At 35.4% G+C, this 25,919-nt stretch overlaps 1 protein-coding gene across 2 annotated transcripts in view; it reads left to right on the top strand.

Moving 5' to 3' along the window:
* FAF1 (Fas associated factor 1) overlaps window positions 1-25,919 on the top strand; it is a 473,015-nt gene that overhangs the window by 313,269 nt on the left and 133,827 nt on the right. For both annotated transcript variants that reach the window (XM_061184239.1, XM_061184240.1), the window contains 4 exons: window positions 5,031-5,126; window positions 15,316-15,442; window positions 16,399-16,462; window positions 17,416-17,497. In XM_061184239.1, coding sequence (XP_061040222.1) covers window positions 5,031-5,126; window positions 15,316-15,442; window positions 16,399-16,462; window positions 17,416-17,497 — 369 coding nt within the window. The remainder of the gene's footprint in view (window positions 1-5,030; window positions 5,127-15,315; window positions 15,443-16,398; window positions 16,463-17,415; window positions 17,498-25,919) is intronic.

A 25,919-nucleotide genomic window follows, 5' to 3' on the forward strand; every position in this document is an offset into this window, starting at 1 on the left:
CTAGGCACGCAGGCTTCAGTAGTTGTGGCACGTGGGCTCAGTAGTTGTGGCTTGCGGGCTCTACAGCTCAGGCTCAGTAGTTGTGGTGCACGGGCTTAGTTGCTCCATGGCATGTGGGATCTTCCCGGGCCAGGGCTCGAACCCCTGTCCCCTGAATTGGCAGGCGGATTCTTAACCACTGCACCACCAGGGAAGCCCTCTTCAAGTCTAATTTAAAAACAGATTTTACATCCTTATGGTACTGAGTCCAAGCTCATACTGCTCACCACATGACAGGCCAATAAATCGAGTTGTTGAGGCAAGGAATAGTGACTTTATTTGGAAAGCCAGCAGACCGAGAAGATGGTGCACTAGTGTCCCAAAGAACCATCTCACCTGAGTTAGAATCCAGGCTTCTTTTATAGTAAAAGGGGAGGGGTGTTGTTGGTTGTTGCAAACTTCTTAGTGCCGGAATCCTTTGTTCTTGCAGCTGTCCACATAGATAGGTCCAGTCACAGTGTTCCTGTAAACCTCCAACAAGACAAATGTTATTTTCTGTTCTGCAGCTTTTTATATGAATGGAAAAGTTTTATACCTTTGAAGGTCAGAGCCTTGAGAATGGGCTATCATGTATATTTTCAGGCTATAGGCAACATTCCTAACTTGTAGAAAAAGCAGTTAGAATACAGAGGTTAAAGTAAAAGAAACAGAGTCAATATGGAGTCACATTTGTTCTTCCCTGTTACACTTTCAGTCATCAGCTGACAAGAAGAATCAGCTTGAATTCTTGCCTATTGTGGCTATCATGCTTAAAAATGTGGTCTTATTTTTAAAATGTAAATACCGTAAAATCTCTTATTTTTGTAAAGAGGAGTTTGTTGAACAGTTTAAAATATATAAGCTTTTTGTGTTAATGTAGTAGAATATATACTTGTCAAATTAATTCATTAATTTAGCATTATTTTGAATCAGTGTTATGTTCTCACTGGTCATTTTATCCCAAGCCACAAGTACTCATTCACAGAATAACAAAAAGAGCGTTTGTTGAGCATCTACTGTGGGCTAGGCATTGTTCTTAATGCTTTACACATATTAGCTCAGGCTTATCCCAACCCTGTGAGAAAGTACTAGTCTAATACTATCTCTATTATGTATCATTAGGGCAGCTATGGTTTTTTTGTTTTTTATTTGTTTAGTTTCATCTGTCTTATAGGTGTATATTCATCATCTTCCCAAGACATTATTCAAAATATCTTTTAAAGGCTTATTTATAAGGACTTCCAACACTTGCAGTTGTGAGATTATACCTCTAAGAATAATCATGAAATTGGTGTTAAATATCCTTGTCTCCTTTATTAACCAATTCTGACAGATGAGCTCTGTAAGCACCTGAAGCATCATTGACAGGAGAGGGGAAGGGTTATTTCAGGCTAATTTGTTTTTCCCAAACAGTCTATTGTAGTTAAAATTAAAGTATTTGAGGGAGCACTCTGTAATATGAGAACCTTTGTAAACACAAATATAAGGCAACCTTTCCGGAGAAAGAATTTTAGATAAGACCTAATCTTATATTTTGGTATTTTAGGTATATAAGTGTCTTATGGAATTTCTTTGATTCTGTGTCTCTCCTACAATTTATATTTTTTAGGTTTCATAATACTCATATCTGATTTCCATGTACATTAGAGCCATTTATTTTAATCTCAGAGATATTTTTCTTTTTTCACTCAACTGTAGAGATTGTTAACAATTTTCTTAATGATAAGCTTAGGAGAGAACTAGACAGGCCCCGTTCTTGCCCTCATAGAACCTTCTACAGTGTTACACTAGAGTTACAGGTTTTTTTGTCCTCTCCACTTTTCAGTTACAAATATTATCTGTATTCTTATTCATTACATAGCCAAGATCTGTGTTTATTTCCAGTATAATTTCAAGCTTAAATTTATGGTATTCGCTCAAATGGGGATCATTGTTCTTTATATAGAAAGCCTTTATTGAGTATTTCTGTTCCTAGAGATGACCAGTTTACAAATTTTTCCACCCCACCAATGTGTTTAAGTATGCAAGTTCAAGTAGGTAACGAAAGAGTATAACTCACAGTGTTACTTTCCGGGGAAAAACTGCTTTAACCTAGTACAGTGAAGGACTGTGACTCATTTCAAAATCTATTTCAACTCTTTATTCAGTTTTTTTCTGGCTATATTAGACTTAATTCTTTGACTTCCCATCATGGCAGATGCAGAGATTCAAAATGGGTTCAAAAATTCAATATAGGATAAAGTCAAGATTCCTTTATTTTACTGTTTAATTCTACATACTTGCCACACACCTGGGGGTATAATCTTCTGGATACTTAAGGATTGGGAGAGGTTGGTGAAAAAGTAGGTTAAAGCAATCTTGTGATTGAAAGATTACCATTATATAGAGGTTAATTAACTAATATCATGTATGTACATCTAAATGTAAATTTTCAACTATAAAGTCAAACAGACCTGCAAATTTCTAGTCAAACAAACCTAGAAATTTCTTTTTCTAATTTCTTGCAAAATAAATACTACAATGATATTAATATTCGTTATTTACAATTACATAACCATTTGATTTCACATACATTATCTTATTGGATCTTCATACCAACTCTGTGAGAGAAGTAGATCAATTGTATTACACCATTTTCTAAGTAAGAAAACTGAAGTACAGAAATTCTAAGCAATTTTGCCCATTGTCGTTGAGTGCTTTAGCCAGCCTGGAACCTCCGCCTTCTGACTTCACATCTGTTATAGCTTTGGTCATGAGTCCCAGCAAACCTTTATTGTAGCCCTAACTTCTTGAAATCACTCTCTAAGTAACTATTGTCCCTTCCAAGGGGTCCCCAGCTCTACTGAGACTGTGATATAATCCCAGCTTGACTCATTTGTATTCCTTTTTCTGTCTCTGTTCCTATGTGTATCTCTTGTCTCTCCGACTGATATATCTGTTCCCTTAAAACAGACACTATGCCTTATATTTAATCAATGCTGGGCACATAGAAATTCTTGACCCTTTAATTTCCTCAGTGTAGAGTGAGGCCTACTTGTTCAGCTATAGACTAAGGAGAAAGTGCTGGCCACTGTCCTCTTATCTTCAGGAATTTTAGTAGCTATGGGGAAGGTTAATATTGATAACTGTGGAGACAAGTCCATTAAAGAGCCAGCCCATTTGTAGTACCATGTACTTTTAGTGAGCGCCTTCCTCCAGCTCCTCCTAAAATATGTCCTCTTTTAATTTACGATTGGGCTGTATGCAAAGGTAGTCACAGTGGAAGTTAATCACCATTCCTCTTTGCCAGGTCCTAAAAATAATGACCATTGGAGTGATAACAGCTCTTCTGCCTATTTCAGTATAGTTTCAAAGCCATCTTTTCTTATCTTATTCTTTTTAACCCTTTCAAAAGTCCATTGAGGTAGTTAGGGCAGGGATTACTCACCTCAATTAATAGAAGAGAGAACTCTAGCTTAGAACAGAGAAATGACTTTTCCAAGATCAGGAAGCTAGGCGGTACTTAAATTGAGTTTTTCTGGCTTTTCCAGTTCTCTTTCCATTACACTACACTGCTTCTGATTGTCAGTGACATTTACCATCATTACTATTTCATTACCAGAGGATTTCAGAGTGAGGGAGGAGAACTTTTTTCAAATGAAAAAATGAAGGCAGCGTGTCTTGAAATTTTGCCTATGCTTCTTATCCAGCTTAGCTTTACTTTTATTTGTACTGAAATGAAATAAATTGAGCTAATTGTGACAATAATTTTGATGGATATGATTGAATAGAAATGACAGTCATTGCAGTTTTGCTTTTATTTATTTATTTTATTAATCAGGCCTTCTAGCATTTGTAAAGTACAATGCCAAAATATCTAGGTGCAAAAGCAAACAAACAAAAACCTCTGAGACTAAAGGAAAGGTAACAATAAAAAAACACATGATTTTTATCTGTATAATCTATATGACAGCATACACCACACATGATTGAAAATACCTGGATATTTAGGTGACATTTGCATTTTCCATTCCAGTATTTGTCTTCAGATAATTAGCCTAATTATAACACGTTTGAATTGTAGTTAGGACTGACCCACTACTGTGTCTGGTCCCTATGAATTTACAGATATTTGGGTTTCCTCATATATCAATTTAATTCACACCTCCCCCAAAGTTACAATGAATGCTTTCAATGTGCTAGTGGATACCCTATTTTATTTCTAATAATAATAAAAGGAACTTCACTGTATATCATCATTACATTAAATGTGTGTCATTTTACTAACACCAAAGAAAAATACTGTCTTTTGGCTATTAATATTGTTTTAATTCTTTTATGCAGACAAAAGTGACATGCATTCATATTTTCCTAAATTTAATTTAAATCTCAAAATAGTTATTTAATATCAGACCCAAAATAAAATTCAGTAGAAATAAATATATATTACTTTCATTGTTTTGGCTAAGTTTGGTTAGCGTTTTAGATCATAATGGTAATAAAACAATGTCTGTGTGCCAGGTACTGTGCTAGGTGCTTTATATATATTATAGACTCACCAGCTATAATGATCTTAAATTGTGGATTAATATTGATTAGAGCATAAATGACATTGTTACCATGTATAGAAATGTGTGTGTTTTTTTTTAAATGCCTTAGGCAAACACTCTTCCAAGTACCCTTCAAAATAGATTTATAAAGTACTGCCCTGGGAATTGGGAAATGGAGGTGTTATTCTACTAATCAGAAAAGTAACAGACATGCTGGGGTGGGGAGGTGTATATGATTAGCTTTATTTAGGCTTGTTACAGTTTCCTGGAGCTCCGGTCTATTGTCTACTGAAAAATAGCCTTGCTGTTGTAACATCCATATATGGACAAATTTTCAAAGCCTTCCTTTGAATGTAATGCCTAGGCTACTAGAGTGAACTTTCTAATCTTGCTTCAGAAATAATAGAAAATACCTGAAAAGTAAAATTTTTTGTGAAATATGAGTTCATTTTGTTTACAAATGATGGATTCTACTTTTTGCAGATGTGTCTTGCTGAATCAGGGCTCTCTTATCCGTGCCATCGACTTACAGTGGGAAGAAGATCTTCACCTGCACAGACCCGGGAGCAATCCGAAGAGGTAAGCCTGTTTGCTTGCTTTTCATTGAACAGAAGGCCTATCCTCCACTCACATGCCCACTTCCTATTCTTTTTTATCTGCCACAGCAGTGAATAGATAAAGTTCATGTAGCGTGAATAAAGTCTCAGTAAATTCTTAAAGGCAGAAACTTTCCATGCAAGATTAATGCTAATGTGCTCCTTCTTGTTCTGTAAGTTTCATGTTTCAAACAGACAGAATTTGGGTGGATTGGTTGAAATAATTTTTACTTAGAACTGTCAGGTTAACAAAGGAATTTTCTTTGCTGCTGACCATATAGTTGAGTACATTTATTAGGATTCATCCTGAAGGTCCTTTAACTTATTGAGTTGGAGCACCTTCTATGAGCCAGGCATTGTCCTCAATACTAGGTAACAAAGATGAATAACAATGTACCTATACCAAGGTGCTCAGTCAAAGGTGATAGATTAGTAAACCAATAATAATGACATAATGTAATAAATGCAGTGATGGCAGTGCATACAGTGTGCTGTAGAAACAAAGAGGGGCAAGGAGATTGAACATGTTTATGTATGTGATATGCCTGCATGTGTCTTTGTGGGTCTGAACTATATTAAAAGACAGTATCTTTTCCTTGGCTACAATAGCACTGTGTCCAACCATGACTTTGGTTATAAGGGAATGGGAAAGAGAGCCTGGACATTACAGTTTATCTGTTTTAAAAGTATTTATTAAGCTGCTCTTCTGTACTAGGAAAAATCATCACCATGACTTAAAAACTGCATGCAACAGAGGTCATAAATAAATAGTACAAAAAACTTTATTTATACCAGTGTTTTTTAGGCTAGTACCTGATCCAAATATTCAAAAGCTTGAGCTAGTCCAGTAAAACTTTTTCCCACTTACATTCTATGCAAAATATGGTTGCAAAATATTTATTTAAACTTATATATTTTAGACATTCATTATGGAAGCTGCCACAGGACTTCTGCAGCCATCCTCTGAATATGTACTTATATCGCTTAAATATGTGAAAGAGAAAAGGGACTGCATAAGTGAAGTTCTAGTCTATGATCATCCTGTGAAAATGATAGTTTGCTACTCGGTTTTTGGAAATCCACAAAGAAAGGAGGTTTTCCCCCTACTACAAATACTACTGTACTGTTTCCTTGAGACTCTAAAAATGTTAATTTCCTTTAAAGAGCCCACACCGTTTTTTCCAGCACTTTATCTCACTAATTCCTCATGAAAGGAAAAATGATAGGGTTTCATTGCTTGGCAGAAGTTGCCAGAAATAATTTATTGAAATATTTCCTTCTAGTGCTTGAGTATATTTTTAATGACTAAAGTACGTTATGCGTCAACTCTTTAATGGATAAATCTGCTAACATTAAAAGGGAGCCAACTAGCTCCACCCAAAATTCTTAATTATTCTATGCTCTGAGAGATGACAGTTAACTGTTTCACTTCATTTTATTTCCTTTTTTCACCCTCACCATTATATGTGTTATATGGGCAATCCCTTCAGTGGAAAGAAGTCAATGCCATATATTGAGGACTAGCGTTTTTGAGGCTGGCATACACTTTAGGTTAATTATGGAGAAGGTAGAATAAGGTTAGGGAGCTTTGCAAAACTAAAACAGCCACCCTTGGGAATATCTTTAAATCTGATTATCTGGGATGAGTCCATTATTTTTCCTTCCCTGGCTAACTGTAAATACCACTTCCTCCAGGGGACTGGTGAGAAATGGGAAAGAAGCTGTGACTTGGTTTTTATGTTGTCATAGAATTATAAAACTGGAAGGGATTTTTTTTATTTGATTTACACTCTCCCATCCATTCATTCCTCATTCATTTAAACATTTTTTTAATGTCTTCTACATGCCAAACATTAGGATCACAGTCTGTGTGCTAAAGGAGCTCACTCAAAATATATCTGTGTTTTATCTCCAGTGGCAGGGTTCTGTCCTCATGAGGCAACCAGTTCCATTGTTGAGCATCTCTGTCTGTTGATATCAACCTTATATTAAATTGGAAGCTGTGACCTTGTAGCTTCCACCCAGTGGTTCTGCTTCTTTCTTCTGGTTTTAACCCTTCTCTTATATGACTTTGTGTATTTCAAGATAATTACCATTTTGCTATTGACTGTCTTCAGCCTTGAGTTAGGAAGAAGATACTTGAGACCAGCAATTAAATTCAGGTTTTGAATTTTATGCCTTGTAGTTATGTGTTCTTTAACTGGGGGAATTTTGTTTCTTACATCCTCCTTCTAGCCCTGCAAATACATTTTCCTTATGATAATTTAATATTTTCTCCTTTCTTCCCATCCTCCCCTTGCTCCTGAGCCCCCTTTCAATGACCTTCCCATATTTCTGGGTACCTAGCTAGGTACCTATCTCGCCTCATCACGGATGCTTGAGTGGGACAGTATAGGGACCCCCTGGACCCAGGTTCCTTAGGAGTTTTCCAATCTTCAGATGATAGTGGAGGAGCAGGAGGGGTATTCCAAGAATAACAAAAAAAGAAATTTAAAATATAGTTAATGTTAAAACTATTGATTTATATTTTCAGTTACAGAGATGTCTATTGAATACTTACTATGTGCTAGTCAAATGAATATAAACTGAAAATTTCATATTATATAACTAATGAGAAAAGTGAGATAAGCATAAGATACTAGGGGAGCACATGTATGGGGGGAAGGGTGCTATAACCTTCAAGAATGTTTTTAGGCAAAAGGCTTGTCTGCCTCATCTACCTCTGTAGCCCTAACACCTAGTAAAGTGCCTGAGGGGCTTCCCTGGTGGCTCAGTGTTTAAGAATCTGCCTGCCAATGCAGGGGACACGGGTTCGAGCCCTGGCCCGGGAAGGTCCCACGTGCCACGGAGCAACTAAGCCCGTGCGCCACAACTACTGAGCCTGTGCTCTAGAGCCTGCGAGCCACAACTACTGAAGCCCACATGCCTAGAGCCCATGCTCTACAACAAGAGAAGCCACCACAATGAGAAGCCCATGCACCACAACGAAGAGTAGCCCCCGCTCGCCACGACTAGAGAAAGTCCGCATGCAGCAACGAAGACCCAATGTAGCCAAAAATAAAATAAGTGAAATAAATAAATTTATAAAAAGCAAAATAAAATAAAATAAAGTGTCTGGTATATACCAGCCACAGAATAAATATCTGTGAATGAATATTTTTTAAAAAGAAGAAGGAGCAGGGGGAGGAGGGAACTACAGCAGTTGACATCCAAATCGAATTAAAAGAATGAGTCACAGTCAGACAAATGAAGAAACATGGAAATAGTATTCCATTCAGAGGAAATAGCATGATATAATGTAGTATATGGGGCGACATGAGTGCAGTTTGTTCATGCAAAATAAAGTGGGAGGGGACTTCCCTGGGGATCCAGTGGTTAAGACTTCGCCTTCCAATGCAGGGGGTGCAGGTTCAGTCCCTGGTCAGGGAGTTAAGATCCCACATGCCTTGGGCCAAAAAACCAAAACATTAAAAAAAAACCAGAAGCAATATTGCAACAAATTCAATAAAAACTTAAATAAAAAAGAACTTTGTAAAAAAAAAATAAAAAATAAAGTGCGAGACAAAGAAAGATAAAAGATGAGAAAATGGTGAATAGGTCTTGTATGTCAAGTTGGGAACTTGAACTCTGGGCAGGCACATAAGGCTTTTAAGTGGGGAATGATTTTTTTATTTTCCCAAATGGACATTTTAGAGAAAAGCACTTTGCTATGCAGAGGCTAGATGTAAAGGAAGCAAGACTGGAGACAGAGAAATCAGATATGAATCTATTGTGCTAGTACAGGCAGAAGATAATGAGACCCTCAACTAGAACATCACTAGTTAAAAAAAGAGAGAAGGAAATGGATTCAGGATATATTTTGGAGGGAAAATCAGTAGGATTGGTGACTGATAGGATCTGTGGGAGAAGAAAGAGGGAGGAGATAAGGATAATTCACTCTGTATAAAACTGAACTTACCATGTCTCCCCCAAAACCCATCTCCTCACCCTTATTAATGCTCATTGTCAACCCAAGACAAAAACTGTTTATTCCAGTCATAGAGGGACCTGCTATTCTTTGAAACTGTCCCAACTGATCTGATATATCAAGATTTTTATGATCCTTTCCTTTTTGACTGTTCAAATTAGGATATTTTTATGTCAGCATCAAATTTTTTACCCTAATATGTTAGTTGAGGTGTTTGCTGTTAGAGTTTATGTTCTGCGCATTATCTTGATCCTACCCCCACTAGCCTCTCCCACAACATGGGAGGGGTAAGGGCTCTCTCTTGCACTTTTATCCTCTCCCTCTCTATTGGTTTCTTCTCTTCATCTTAAGAATATGTTCAGATCTTCTCATCCTAAAAATATATATATATTCCTTCAAACTTAGCTCCCCTTCAAGCGTTAGCTCATCTGTTCTTTTTTTCACAGCCAAGCTTCTTAGAGTAATCTGTACCAGCTGACTCTATTTCTTCATTGTCTATTTACTTAACTCACTACAACGTGGCTTCTTTCTACGGAGTGACTAAAATTGAATTTAACTATTAGAGGCAGATAATAGTTTTTGGGAGATCGGCTAAGATGGCAGAGTAGAAAGACCCTGAGCTCACCTCCTCTCACAAGCACACCAGAATCACAATTATTTGCAGAATAACCATCGATGAAGAAGACTGGAACCTACCAGAAAAGATCTCCTCCAACTAAAGACATAAAGAAGAAACTACAATGAGATGGGTAGGAGGGGCAGACTCATGATATAGTCAAGTCCCATAGTCCCAGGTGGGCGACTCACAAACTGGAGAACAATTACATTGCAGAGGTTCTCCCATAGGAGTAAGTTCTGAGCCCCACGATGAGCTCTCCAGCCCAGGGGTCCTGGTGTGTGTGTGTGTATACACACACACACACGCGCGCGCGCACACACACACACACACACAATGGAATACTACTCAGCCATAAAAAGGAATGAAATTTTACCATTTGCAGTAGCATGGATGGCCTTGGAAGGTATTATGCTAAATGGAATAAGACAGAGAAAGACAAATACTATATGATATCATTTATGTGTGGAATCTAAAAAATACAACAAACTAGTGAATATAGCAAAAAAGAAGCAGACTCACAGATATGGAGAACAAGCTAGGGGTTACCAGTGGGGAGAGGGAAGGGAGGGCCAAGACAGAGGTAGGGGATTAAGAGGTACAAATTGCTGTGTATAAAATAAGCTACAAGGATATATTATACAACACAGGGAATATAGGCAATATTTTATAATAACTATAAATAGAATATAACCTTTAAAAGTTGTGAACCACTATGTTGTACACCTGTAACATATAATATTGTACATCAACTATACTTCAGTAAAAAGAAGTATGGGACAGGAAAAAATAGTTTTTATAAAATACCATGCTATGCCACCTTTTTTCACTTTCACAGCCAACTCTGTGGGTCAATATAAGTCACCTTCTACAGTGGTGATGCAATGATGCTTGCCCAAAGTCATACAGAAAATGGCAAAGTATTCAACACTAGGTCTTTTGATTATAAATCCAGGTTTCTTTGTTGTGTTGTGTTTTTTTTTTTTTTGTCATAGTGCCATAACTGTCTCTTTCTTAATTCTCATCCTGCTGAATCTGTTTACATTGCTTGTCTCCACTGAGATTTTCTCACACCTTACTTCTCAGATTCTTTCTCTTAATTGCCTTTCTAATCTTTGACAGTTATCTTTCCATCTTTTACTGTTTCTCTTTCTTCACCAGTTGAAATATATATTCTGTTAACTTTTATCCTTATCACTGTTCTTCCTTTATTTTTTAACTGAATGATCTTATTCATTTCTGTAGCCTCTACTATTATTTATCTGCTGATTATTTCGAAATCTAAATCTTTTCTGGGTCTCTTCCTTGAGCTCCTAAAAAGATTTTTTTTTTCCAGTTGCCTACTAGATGTTTTTACCTGGATGCCCTACAGCTTCCTCAAATGTATTCTGTCTGAGAACTGGCCTCAATATTCTTCCTCACCAAACCTGACCTTCCCTACCACTCAGTCACCCAAACTAGAAATTTTTGTTTCATTTGCCTCTTTCATTTTTTTCATCCTCAAATCTAATTGGTCAACAATTCCTATCAGTTCTACTGAAGTATATTTTAAGTCTGTCCCCTTCATTGAATTCCCACTACTACTAAAGTATAGGCTCTCAAATCCTTTCACTTGGAACATTGAAATAAGTATCCCTTCTCATGTCTTCAAGTCTAATCTGCCATATGCTGCCAAACCACCGCAAACACACGTGCATGCATGCACATGCACACGCAGATATACACACACACACACACACACACACACAGCCCCATCAGAATTGTTCCCTTGAACAGTCCTCCGCCTAAAAACCTTTAGTGATTTCCCTATTGCCATCAGAGTAAAGTCCAAATACCTTAGTGTACCAATTTAAGGACTACTACAATCTAGTTTCATGAAAACTTTCCGGCCTTATAGCCAGTCCACATTCCTCTTCCATACATAGAGCTGATGATTCAGTTTGTTTTTTGGAATTCTTTATTGATTTTTTAAATATCCAGTTTCTTGCTTCTGTTTTTTCTCTGCCTAGAGTACAACTCCCTCCCCACCAATCTTCCATTACATACACTCCACAACATTGATATCTTTTTTAAAGATATGGGTTAAATATTAGCACTTGCGTCAGGCCTTGCACAGTCTTCTAAAGTAACTAATCACTCTTTCCTTTATTCTCCAATAGTCTTTGCTTATACTTTTATTGTATCTCTTAACACACTGGAAAAGACATATTTGCAACTAAATATAGCTTCCTTTAAAATGGGAATTTCTTGAAATTTGGAACCATGTTTTCTCTCTGTATCCCAAGCTTTTAACCTGGTTCATTGACATAGTAAGTAGTTGGTGAAAGAAATATCAGCTTCAATTATAAGCTTGTCTTATTCATGTATGAGTTCTAAATTTTTGTCTCAAGCAGTTCGGTGATCATCTTTTCTAAGAAGTTTGCCCTGATTCCTCCCACTCCCAATAATTTAGGTACTCTCCTCTGAACTTACCTGTCATAACACTTATTGTTAGGTATTATAATTATCTATATATATATTATATTGTATTCCTTGAGAGAACATACACTGTATATCTTTCACTCAAGTCCAGGCAATGTAGCATTTAGTAGGGTTTATGAATGTATGGTAAATGATAAAGGGAATAAATGAATGCAATAAAGAGCCAAAATAGAATCGCTAATTTTTTTACCTTTTTAAAAAATTTTGAAAAAATAGCTTCTCTGGTTTCAAAGAATTTTAGAGCAACCATGACTGAACCAAGAGATTATCTATTCTCATCAGCAAACATTAATGAAAAAAGATTGTTTATCTCATTTTTTAGAAAAAGATTTTCCTAACCTGTTAGATGGCTGATAAGAAAGAAATTGCGAGTTCCTTATACATAATTAAGTAGCTCATTAATTCATCTTCAAAATATACTTTTCAAATTAAGTAGCTCATTAATTCATCTTCAAAATATACTTTTTTCAACAAAATCGGCTTTTTAGGTACCTCCCTTTGAAGATGTTGTTGTTGTAGGATTTTGTTCTCTGGGATCTTAAGAGAGTGGGGAATTCTGTACTTTGTGAAGACAAAATAATGTGTTGCATAGGCACAAAATTAAAATCACTGTCCTAGTCCTCTTATTATGGAAAGGGGCTATTATTTGACTGAAAGCTGGATTAGAAGAAAGAGGATAGATGTGGGGGAGTAAGGTAAAAGCAGTGAGAAAAAAAAGATGATATACAGAACAGTTCCTTTCTTTTTCATCCCTGTGTCCTCCAAACCTCCTTCTTAATCTAACGCCTCTTTAAGGGAGGGTGAGTACTAGGCAAGACGAAGTGAAGGCTGAGATGATAGCCTAGCTGACAGAAGATGTGAGAAAGTTTATCATACTGGATTTCTGTTTCTTTCCACTTGCCTGCAAACCTGGCTAAGTACCCTAAAGGAATGTGTAGTGTACCTTTTAGATCCTGAGCCTTTACCCATTTAAGAATTCAAGGGAAGTTCATGCTCCATATATTTGCCTACCTGAAACAGATGGAATTCAAGTACGGTTACAGTCCTAGTAAATGTGTTATTTTGAAGGGGAAGCTCCTTCACTGTTTTGAAATGAGAAAGGGTTTTGAATTTTTATGCTGTTGAATTGCTGAAATCAAGAGGAGGTCTTGGCTCTACAAAGCAAAACACTAAAGTAGCATTAGGAGTACAAGTAGAACCAAGGCTTCTGTGAGAAATAGTGGTATAGTCAGAATAGCAGGTAGATGCTTAGGGCAAGGACCATTCATTTTTATTCATCCAGTAAGTATATGTACATTTCCTTCTCTATTCAAACCATTGGGTAAACTGTCTTTAAGGTAAGAGGGAAAATGTTAACAATTATGGGCATTAATGCTTGGTTATGCCCAAGGAGGAAATGCTAAGCCTGCTGAGTCATATGGAGTAAATATCTTGCCTTCCTTATTTGGAGCTGTTAGACTCACTAGATTAGTAGTTTTAAAAATTGTTCTGGGGGCTTCCCTGGTGGCGCAGTGGTTGAGAATCTGCCTGCCAATGCAGGGGACACGGGTTCGAGCCCTGGTCTGGGAAGATCCCACATGCCGCGGAGCGACTAGGCCCGTGAACCACAGTTGCTGAGCCTGCGCGTCTGGAGCCTGTGCTCCGCAACAAGAGAGGCCGCGATAGTGAGAGGCCCGCACACCGCGATGAAGAGTGGCCCCCACTTGCCGCAACTAGAGAAAGCCCTCGCACAGAAACGAAGACCCAACACAGCCATAAATAAAATAAAAATAAATAAATTAATTAATTAATTTAAAAAAAAAAATTGTTCCGTAGTGTCCTGAGAGCCTTCAGAGGTACCCCAGCTATCAAAGGGATGTGAAGAAGAAAAGGCCAAGGCCAGGAGCATTAGGCTCCTTGTTGCCCTCTCCCTGCATCAGCCAGAGTGGCCTTACTTTTATCTATTGTATGCACTATAATTTTACATAATATTTTGCTTGGGGCTAGGGAAGGGAGGTAACTCTGTGAAAAGAAATTTGAAAACCGTTAGTGAGAGATCTTTAAAATCCCTTCCAGCTTTAAAATCTATGATTCTATGACTGACTGAACTCTAACATCCCCTCTAGCCAAGTTTCATGAGTCTTTGATTCTGAGTTTCTTTTAATGCATTTTCATAATTTAGGTACATAGCACCATATTTTGAAAGACAGAAATTTCATTTATTAAATGGTCTTTGTAGACTTTATTTATTAAACATGGTACAGATAGGCACTTAGCCAGATACCTTGCTGGGACCCCCTTCTTATCCAAGACATTAATATTTGTCAGTATTCACAACTCAGTTCAAATGTCTGAAATCTCAGTATTTTTGAAATCCCATTCTAACTTAGAGATCAGGAGCCAAGTTCATATTTTGAAACTGATGTTTTTCATTGTACTACCTTATATCTCAACGGACGTTGCTGAAAACAAAATAAACGGAGCATATTTATTAGTGCCCAGCATGTAGTAAATTCTCAGTAAATGTTTATTGAATTGAAGCATCATTATTACATCTCATATTTAATGGCCTTCAGTTTACAAAGAGCTTTCGTATATAGTGTATTTCATGTTATCTTCCAATAACACATGGGGATAGTGTACCATATTTCACTAATGAGAAATTTGAGAACCATTGCAGTAGGGAAGAGGCAAATTTTTAAATGCTACCATTACTTCTGCCCAAAAGTTTAGATTACCATGAGCTTTTTGAAAGACTCGTATAGCTTATTTATCTCTGACCTCTTAGATTGTACCCGTTTCTTCATTTATTGAGCGAATATTTATTGAGCACCTAATTGTATACCATAGGCTGGGGGTCAAACAGATAAAAATCCCAGTCTTCATTGAGTTTGTAAGCATTCTTCTTTTTCACTCAGGCTCCAGCCTTTAGTCTAGGGGTATCACAACAAGATTAGAAATATATGTAAGCCTTAAAATGAGAAATATTAAGCTTCACTCTAGCAAATAGCTTCTTATTTAATAAAACTTTTATAATGCTAATGTCCTATTGTAATTACATAATTTATATTTTGGAATTTGATTTCCTAAAGTTAGTATGAAACTAATCATAGGACTTTCCTTAAATAGCAAAGCACCGATGTTCATATGGTTAGTGATAGTGATGGAGATGACTTTGAAGATGCTTCCGAATTTGGGGTGGATGATGGAGAAGTATTCGGCATGGCGTCATCTGCCTTGAGAAAATCTCCAATGAGTGAGTATTAATAGCTCTTTGGGTCCAGCATTGTAATTCTCCCTCCTAGTGCAGAAACTTATGAGGAACAATGAACTTAAAAATCTCTTACTGACTTTTAGGTTTGGAGAGAGAAAATATAGAAGTAGACATTATTCATAAGAACTAGAGCCTCTTGAATTTTGATCTTAAGCCCAACCATTCCCAATACTTTAGTAAAATTCATTAAAAACTCAAGGGAATGTAACTTTTGTTTCACACGTATAATTAGTTATGAGTTTATCTCTTTACTTTAAACCCAGAAATTGATAAACAAAATAGCTGTACTTTTTGTGACTGTACTTGTCACCACACATCTTATTGGAGATATCAGTTTTATCAGTAGTTATATTACTTTTCCATTCACTGGTACCCATCTTTGGAAGGAAAGAAGTAAACTAAATGTGCCATCTCCCTCACTTGCACCTGACAAGATGCATAGTATAGGATCATAAGTGGTGCTATATACAAAATGACTATTAAAATAAGCCCATAAATGGCTCATTTACTCTGTGAAATTAGGGGACATTCATGGGCAGAAATAGATGTGATATTTACATTAAATGACTATTTTCCTGATTAATAAGGTCTTTAGAATAATTTGAGAACCTTTTTATATAATTTAATCACAAGATGTCATTTCAAGCATGATTGATGACTGGCACATATTTTCAACACCTAGCAGGATTGTATCAGTTGGTTTTCAGAAATTTATGAGCTTGAAATTTTTTTGAGGTTCTTTTTTAAGGTTTGATGAAATCTTCTGATGTATGTCGAGTTAAAATGTCTCCTCAGATGTATCACAGAAACTAAAATTTAATTCCTCTTTATTGATTAAATATATTTCTTATATGTGGGATTAGATGTTATGTGGTTTGTTTTTTGTGTCTATTTGTTTTGGTTTTTTGTTTTTGTTTTTTCTTTTGTTTGTTTTTTAGTGCCAGAAAACGCAGAAAATGAAGGAGATGCCTTATTACAATTTACAGCAGAGTTTTCTTCAAGGTAGGGTTAGGACATTAACTTTATAAAATTGATGTTCTTTTAATGCTACTGTGATTTTTCTGGAGCAACTTTAATCAGAGATTGTTTTCAGTTTCTCCTTAAAGTATTCAAAGGATACATTTATCAATATATATAGTCCTAATAGTGAATACAGTATATTCAAATCAGATAACTAGTAAACTATGCTGCTTCAGAGATGTATTTATCTTATCTCTATATCTTTATAGAAGCATAATAAATGAACTACTAATTTAATATCTTGACTATATTTCCAAAAGGACTAGGTTATAGGATACTAAGTTTGAGTATATCCTAGGACAAACAAAATCTTTTAAAAGTAATATTGAATAAAAAAATCATTTAAAAATTTTAGATATAAGTGAATTTTTTCTTTTAATTTTTGTTTTGGAATCATTTAGCATTTCTTCTTTTAATAGTGTAATATAAAATTTTCTATGCATTTGAGATTCACCTAGAGGTGTTTAAAAAGATTTAAATATTTAAACCTAAATTTTCATGTAAACAGTATTTCTCTTTAGTTCTATTTTCTGATGTAATGTAATTTGGAAACTTAGCAAGGAACCATTTTTTCCCTCTGTGTTAGAGAATAAATGAACTAAAATGAAAAGTTAAGGCTATTGTAACTAGGAAAATCTTAGGGAAGTGGGTAACCAGGAATTGCTACTTGTAAATGGCATGGTTTCATAGCACTCATTAAGTCCATTTGCTAGATGTACTTAAAATTCCAGTCTTCTGATATATCGGTATAGGCCAAGAAGAGTTCAAAAAACTAATGAAGCCCATTCCTAAGCCTTTAAAGAAATGTTTTAATGTTTTGTCTATACTTAAGAGACATTAGCCCCAACATTTACTTAAAACTCATTGGTTAGACTTGTGAAATTTGAAGTAAATTTGAAATGTATTTTAATTAATAGACACAATTTTTCCTATAGATATGGTGACTGCCATCCTGTATTTTTTATTGGCTCATTAGAAGCAGCTTTTCAAGAGGCCTTCTATGTGAAAGCCCGAGATGTAAGTGGAATCTTACCTTTTCTGATTAAAAAGTATATCCCATAGGTTTACCACCAGGCCTGAGGCAATGCTTGATGTTTTCTGTTTTTTTCAGATTGAAGACTTGATTTTGTTTCTGGTTCATCTACCAACCTAATCATCACCAAGATGCCCATTTCAGAGGGGCAGTAGTATGATAGGGTACTGCTGGCTTTTGCAGAAGTCTTTGTCAAGCTCTGAAACGGGGTTTTTTTTTTTAGGGGGAGAAAGGGGTGGACATGCTTAGAAGGGACCAGGCTACGTGTTCGTATTCTTTTCAGTTATGTGATTGACAGTTTCTTGCTAAATCATTTGTCCTTCAGTCTTTTCCCCAAATGATTATTCCATCTAATAGTATATATCTTATAACTGTAGTATTTTTTCCTAAAGGTCATTTTAGACAACAAAAAGATTTTTCCTTAAATATAGAAAGGGGTCTTGTGATCTTGAAATCAAGTAGATCCAAGTATGTAATAAGAAATCAGAAGTTACATTTTGAGCATGAAGATTCTGTGTGGTTGCTCTATTTATATGTTGACACTGTAGTCGAGACCCCAGTTATCTGGCTCCTGCCTATCTGTACAACTTCAGCTCTTCCCATTTCCTGCCTTACACTTAATAAATCTAGCAGTAGTATACCGTTTGTACTTCCCCATAATCTTACTCTTTTTTCATGCTGCCCCACTGTCAGGAATGCCTTTCATCCTGCTCTTTACCTGGTTGACTCCTACTCTTCCACACCCACCCTTTAGTACTTTGCAATGATAACACATTGCTTTTAATTATCCATTCTCTCTCTTTTATATATATGTCTTCTCAAGAGATTTGATTTTCTTTTTGGCAGTGACGGTGTACCTTACATCCCTACACATAGTAATACTCTGTATGTTTAATGAATGAAGGAAGAAAGAGAGGAAGGAAGGAATAAGGTGTAGATGGAGTTAGAGGGAAAGCTATTGGAATTAAAGAGGACAAAGAATTTTGAGAATAGAGTGCAAGGATGCCTCTGAAATTTCTAGTTTCTACTTATGTTAAACTCTGACCTAAAGAAAAATACATTTTAAACAGTTTTTAAAAATTTAATTCCAGGACAATAATTAGCGATCAAGCTTAGATCTATCACTGACAGTTCAATGAAGTAGATTAAGAAACATAAACTGTTCTCTACCCTAAGAATAGTGGAATAGCCCATTGTAAAGGCAATTTTAAACATCTATTTTTTAACTATTAAATCTATTTTAAATGGATTTTATTTTTGAAGAAATATATATTTATGGTAATACAGGTTTATAGTTTCCATAAGTACAGGTTTATGGAAGATACTGAAAAGCTAAAAGAATATATTCTAACACAGATTATATGTTCTTTCCATATATTTATTATTTATTTCATTGAGCACACATGCATATTTAATATAAAATTGATAATGTTATAATCCTGTTAAAACAGCTTATCTTCACCTTTTAATATTATATGATCATTTACTTAATTATATTTTATAATATTTTAACTTTTATTAAAACAATTTTTAATACAGAAAAAATAAAGGAGTAGTACAATAAACACTTAAATCCCCTATACCTAGATTTAACAATTACTAAAATTTTGCCATATTTGCTTCTTCTATATACAGGGCATCCCGAAGTTTTAATGGAGCTTTAGCAATTAAACTTTTGAAATTATTAAACTGCGTAAAACACTTAGGATACTCTTATATATTCATTATTTTTTGCTAAGCCATTTCAAAGTGAATCACAGACATCATATTTTACCCCTAAAAACATCTGCATGCACTTTCCAAAAATAATGACATTCCCCTACAGAATCACAATACCATTGTCACATGTAACATACTAACAATAATTTCCTAATGTCATCTAGTATCCAGTGCATATTCAAAGTTCACCAGTTGACTCTTTTTTTGGAAACCGTGATCCACTCAAGGATCACAAATTATATTTGGTTGTAAGATTTCTTAAACCCTTTTAAGCAGACACCTGCTTTCTTCCCCCACCCACCCCTTTTTATGACATTTGCTTTGTGAAGAAATCATGCTGGATGACTTACAGATTGTTCCAGATTCTGGATTTGTATGATTGTTTCCTTGTGATATGATTTAACTTGTTCCTCTATCTCTGTATTTCCTGAGAAATGGCTATTAAGTCTAAAAGCTGTGTTAGATTCAGGTCAATTTTTTTTTGTTGTTGTTGTTGCAAGAATGCTTTGTAAGTAATGCTGAATACTTTATTATAACAGGATTTCTAATGGTTATTAAGTCTCTCATTGTACAGCAATGTTATTATATTTAAACAATCACTTATTGTTGAACATAAATATGTTTGAAAGAGTAATTATAGCTTTAAAATAATCTGTTTTTCAGTTCATTCCTGGATAAGAATGTATTTGGGATTAATTTGTCTCTGCTTTTCCAGTAAGATTGCTAAGCAGTTGAAGTAACCAGAAAATGTGAGGGCCTTTTATAACCTAAATATAGCTCCCAAATAAGCATAGACATGTTTTAAATTCCATTTAAAAAGCTACTATAAACATTATAACTTTGTGACGATACATTATTTAAATATACAGTATATAATAGACGAAAGAACTTTTTATTGAGTGTCTTTGTATAGTAAATTGGCATTTGGATTTATTCAGACTGATGATTCCCAGAGGAGCGTAAACTCTTTCTTATTAACTTCTGGGTATTTCTAATGAAACAATTGATTGTTTGCTTTTGATGAGTGTGTTGGTATTTTAACAACTGGAAATCATTGGTTCATGTGTTTTGTTTCATATTAGATTGATACCCAAATCCACTGACCTCTTTGGACTCCTAAACTGTCTTTATCTTTTTCCCCTTGTCCAGGGCTTTTTTCTTTCCTTTTTTCTCTTTTCCAAGTTAAAGATCAACAACAGTTTATGTATCATTTATTACATTGCCCTAAACTTAAGTAAAATTTATCCACAGAGTGGGTAAATTATTCAAAATTAGATTTAAGCAGGGGCATTTATTATAGTCATCAACCAAATTATATACATCTCCTTTCAAAATTAGAGAGGATTGTATAGAAAGTATAGAAATAGCACTGCTACTTTAGATTTATATTGTGCTCTGTGGTTTGTGAAGCTTCTTCCTATGCATATCTCATTTGAACCCCACAACAAACCGGTGAGATGGGGATATATAATATCAATATTCTCATTGTAGAGATGAGGAAGCTCAGAAAAGCTACATGACTTAACCAAAGACAAATCAAGGGTAAGTAGTGGAGGCCAAATGAGAGTGCAGGTGTTCCAACACATGTAAGTGTGTTTTACACTATACCACCTTACTTCCAGAAGCTTTTCAGTGCTAACTGCTATACTACAGGATTCAATCCTCAAACTTCATCTCTCCTTTTCAGACTGTACATTTGAGAGTGAAAACAAATCGTTTTCAATATTTTTTTTAAAACTTCTGAATGAATCATTTTTAAGAAAACAGTTTGCTGATGTTCAAATATTTTAAGGCAAGAATGACCGATACTCTGCCATTGTTACTAAATTTCTTTCGTCTTAAACATCGCATGTTTAATTTAAACTGTGGAAGGCACATTAATTTTACCAGGGCAACAGATGAGCCTTGAGCACCAGCATTCTTCACTTGAAGTGAGAAATTGAGTTCCAAGAGTAAATAAAAACAAGATTGAAGGTTTAAATCCTCTGCTAGGCTTTTTGAACTTATATACTCATTAAATGTTTATTGGAGTGGTGGGATTACAAAGGATTTGGGGAGCTTCATCAACTGGTATATAGTTAATCACTAAGTAAAACACTACATTTGATAAAGTGTTTCTCACGATGCCACATTCAATCCATCTTAATGAAAACTGCTTCAGACTGATTTCATTTGAGAGCACTTGGTGAGAGTACTCATAGTTTTTTGTGCCTTTTTCATGAGGAATTTACAATACTGTTCAAAGCAGAGCTCCAACTTCAGTGAAACAGGTATTCTAAGTTCTTGTGTTTAAGTATATTGTGACATAGTTTCGACTTCTGACAGTGGGTTGATCAGTTTTATGATCTTCTCCCTTGCCCTTAACTATTAGGGATGTTCATTGAGTTGAAGGCCATGAATATGTATCATATGCCTATTAAGGACCTAGGATGTAGAGGTTTCCTGCCCTTGAAATGTTCACAGTCTAGTAGGGAAGATAAGACAATATAAATAGATCCATATAGTGTAACATGTTATAGAAGCAAAGAGGAGAGGTACTTCATCTGCCTTAGAATTCAGGGAGATTTCTTGAGGAGGTATCTCTGACCTGAATCTTAGAAGATAAATGAAACTTAGGCAAATAACAGAATTCTAAACAGAAGGAAGGTCAAAAGCAAAGTCCAGAAGATTACAATTGAGGGAATTAAAACCAAAAAAGTTAAGACAGAGAGCAAAATAGTGCAAGACAGAGAGTTGGATTGCATGGTATGATGAGGCTGGGAACATCAACAGGAGCATGGAGGGGACTGTGATGCCCTGGCATTACCTGGCATTTAAAAATATTTGTTGAATGAAGCTTATATTTTATCTTTAGATAAGTGAGAGCCAGTGGTTAGCTTCCTTAATTATGTGCAGAAGAGTTACCACTGGCCACACCATGATTCCCTGGGACTTTCTTAAAGAAGTTTCTTTTTCTCCTTAGAGCCTCCCCACCTCTCAGTTCTGCTGTCCCTGAGTTCTCTTCACAACAAAAAGTACCCTAGAGAATAATTAGACATTTGTAGTAACTGAAAATCAACAGCAATAAAAATCCCGGTGCCAGGGTTTATGTGCCATGGGAAGGATTGTTCCTTTCCCAGCAGCCCTTTGGAAGACTGGGCTTTGATATCCGTAATCCTGTTACACCTCCTTAGATCTTCACTTCACACCCAGTGCTGTTTCCAAATATTACACATAAATTAAGGAAACCAGTGCTTCACGTCTTGATTTCCCACTTAGTAACTCTGTTCCCAATTAAGTAATGAGCCTGTTTCTAATCTAGGAAAAAAAAAGATGATAATACATATCTACTTTATGTGGTTGTTTTGAGGATTAAATGAGATCTATTCATAAATGCACCCAGCATCATGGCTAAGGTGCTTCTTAAACAGTTTTGGACAAATTTGAGAAATGTTCATAAAATAACAAAACTGATTGTTCATGAACTAGCTCTAAGAACAGTTCCACAAAGGAATTTTGAGAACCCATTTGAGCATTTATAGCACTAAGATGAATGCTTTGCTTTTAACAGTGCTTGTTCATTATCAAGTTTTATTACATTCATTTTTAAAAATCAGCCCATTTTAAAGTAGTGCTATTTCTACTTCCTTAGGTTAAAAGAAACCTAAATAACCATCACTGGTCAATATTTGTTAGGCAAAATAAGTTCTGTACAAATCGGAAGCCACAACTGCGGTTGGTGAGTTTCTAGCACTCCATCATCCAGAAAAATCAGGCAAACAAACCTATTTGTGCTTTGGAAAATATGCCCAGTCTGTTCATCTTGTCTTTGTTGTCTTTTCAATTTAAATTCCTTAAAGGCAGACAGTGTCTTTAGAGTAATTTTTTATGACAGCTAGGACGGCATCCTGCACATGTGTGAGATAAGAACTATGACGCTAATATAATGTTTTGAAATGTGTTTTCATTATACAAATAAAATGTTTGTTGAAAAGAAAAGACTACAGATGCATTTAAAGTAGAAAATGCGTTGCCTCATAATCCCAAACCTGAAAATAACCACTATTAAATGTTTTTACTTTTAAATGTGATTTTTTGAAAAAGTCTCCAAACATATATATCAGTAAAAAAGTTGCTAAGTTTTATATAAGTGCAACTGTACCAAATATACTGTTCTGTAATTAGATATTTCCACTAAACAGTATATTGTTAGCATCATATTTAGAATTTGCCTCTAATTCTCCGACTGAGTAATCAGATCTACCTAATTAAAATTGTAAAAATCTTTAGTGTTTATAATAAAATTATTTTTTAATTAGTTAATAATTAAGTTAGTTTTAAGATATGCTGCTGTGTAAAACATTCTTCTCTATTTACTGCTATTCGCCAGTTTTTTGAGAACCATATAGCCATATTCGAAAAGCAATATAGGTAAAATTTATTAAAATATCAAAAGCAAGGCTGATTTTTTTTTAGTAGACTTTATTCATATTTGTATCATTTCTCTCAAAGAGCCCTCCCTGTCCCTAGAAAGTATTTGTTATTCATATTACCTATTTTTAAAGGATAAAAAGCTAAATTGGATCTCTTAAGTATTCCATCTGTAAATTCAAGAAGTTTGTTCCATATCTAATCTTAAACATTTTCACTTAAAGATAAAAGGTATGGTAGAAAGAGAAATAATCGGAATTCTTATATTTCAATTCTGAGTCCCCATTTGCTTGCTGTGTGCTATTAAAACTAGGTTACTCAATCTCTCTGAGCATCAATTAAAAAATTTGTATTGTAGTACCTACCTCACAGGGTTAACAAACAATTAATATAAGTAAAATGTCTTCAAAATGTATGTGAAACATCTTTAAGATTGTTTGCTTACAGTAGATGGACATTGAATAAATCAGGCAGATTTGGATTTGAAACTGGACCCTGATACTGACTAGCTATACAAGCCTCCATTTTTATTTTCTCTGAAACGGAGATTAAAATATCTTGGCAATTAACCCACCTTGGAATAATGACTCCTTACCTTAACAGTAACCAAGTTATTCAGATGCACATGTTAGAGAAGATGAGTGGGCCTGCATAATTGGTACATGTAAAGGAGCAGCAGGAAATTGGGCTAAAATAGAGAAATAGATTGGGATTTCATCATGGAAATCCCTGAATGCCAGCTAAAGACTTTTGTTATTGTTAGGTAGTGGTTAGCTTTTGAAAGTTCTGAAGAAGAGAGTGACACTGTCAGAGGAATAAGTAGTGTGGTGACAGTTTGTAGGATGGTTGGGAGGGGAGAAATTGGTGGCAGAGACTGAGCAACTGTGTGCGTCTGTATATGTGTAATTGTGGACTGTCAGGCGATGATTAGAAAATCATAGTATGATAATAACACAGTGTAGTTTACAGACTTTTTGGCTCCTACATTTCACAGCCTGTTAGCTTTTGTATACCTTTTTATACATGTGTATCTTCTAGTATCCTGTTTCTCCCACACCCTTCTTGGAGTACCTAACAAAACAGAGAATAATATTGTTTTTGTCATAGACCTACAGTAATGTGTTCTGACCTTTCTTTCCTCTGTGAAGCATTTCAGTACAATCTGTTGGTTTTATATTTGCCTTGTCATTTACAATCATTTATAAATAACTGTATTAAGAAAATCAAAGTATTTCTGATGTTAAGTAGTGCCTAGTATCTTTATTAGAGATATTGGAAACAATTTTTCTAGCATATACATTTATGAAGAACTCTAAAAATCAATAAAAAGAAGACAACAACCCAATATGGGCAAGCAATATAAGTAAATATTTCACAGAAAAGGAAAGTAAAAACAGTTTGCTATAACAGCCCATCACTTGAGCTTCCAATTTCCTTATTCATAGAAACTTTAGACACATGTTTATCTTCCTCAAAGGTATTTTATAACCTGAGTATTACCATTTGAACAATGAAAACTGATAAAGCTCTGTACCCAGTGAACATTTGTCAGCTTATTTTATGAAGAGCGTTTGATTTTACTTTAGGCTTTTTGGTTTGTTTGCTTGTTTAACCTGTGACTTTCATATGAGAGTTCTCCCTTTGTGAGACTCAAGTACATCTGTGTCCTCAAGAGTGCCATTCCAACATCTGCTTCAGGAAGTGAGAGGAAGAAGATACCATCCTGGCATCTCCTCATCTTCAGTAGCTGGCTGTTTCCTTTTGGAACCTCTCTAGTTGGTTGCTACCTGTTGGTCCCTAAACTCAGCTTTGGGAGACAAAAAAGGCAAAATGTCACAATTCTTTCCAAAATCCGTCTGCACTCTGGTTCTTCACTCTTCAAAAATTACTAGCTTGGAGTTCTTTGAACACATCAGGCCATTGACAGCACAGGGCCTTTCCCAACCTTTTCTCTTTGCTTTTCCTCTTTTTCACTCTTCTTTTCCTTACTATCACCTAAATTTAGAATTCAGCTCAAGTATCACCTTCATAAAGAAGCAGCCAATCTGTTGTTCATGCCTAGACCCTAGGACCACCTCTATTATAGCAGTCATGTCATCACTCCCATCTAGACAGAGTGTTGGACTTCCAGAACTGTGTCACCCAAGGCATAGAAAAGAGAAGTAGCTTTCCCAAGGTTGCACAGCTGGGCGGTGGCAAAGCAGGAATTTGAATCCAGACAATGTAGCTTCATGCTGCCCTGCCTGTATTCTTACAGTGTGCTTATCTTGAGTCATG

The sequence above is a fragment of the Eubalaena glacialis genome, chromosome 3 (assembly GCF_028564815.1).
Source record: "Eubalaena glacialis isolate mEubGla1 chromosome 3, mEubGla1.1.hap2.+ XY, whole genome shotgun sequence".
NCBI classification, from domain to species: Eukaryota; Metazoa; Chordata; class Mammalia; order Artiodactyla; family Balaenidae; genus Eubalaena; species Eubalaena glacialis.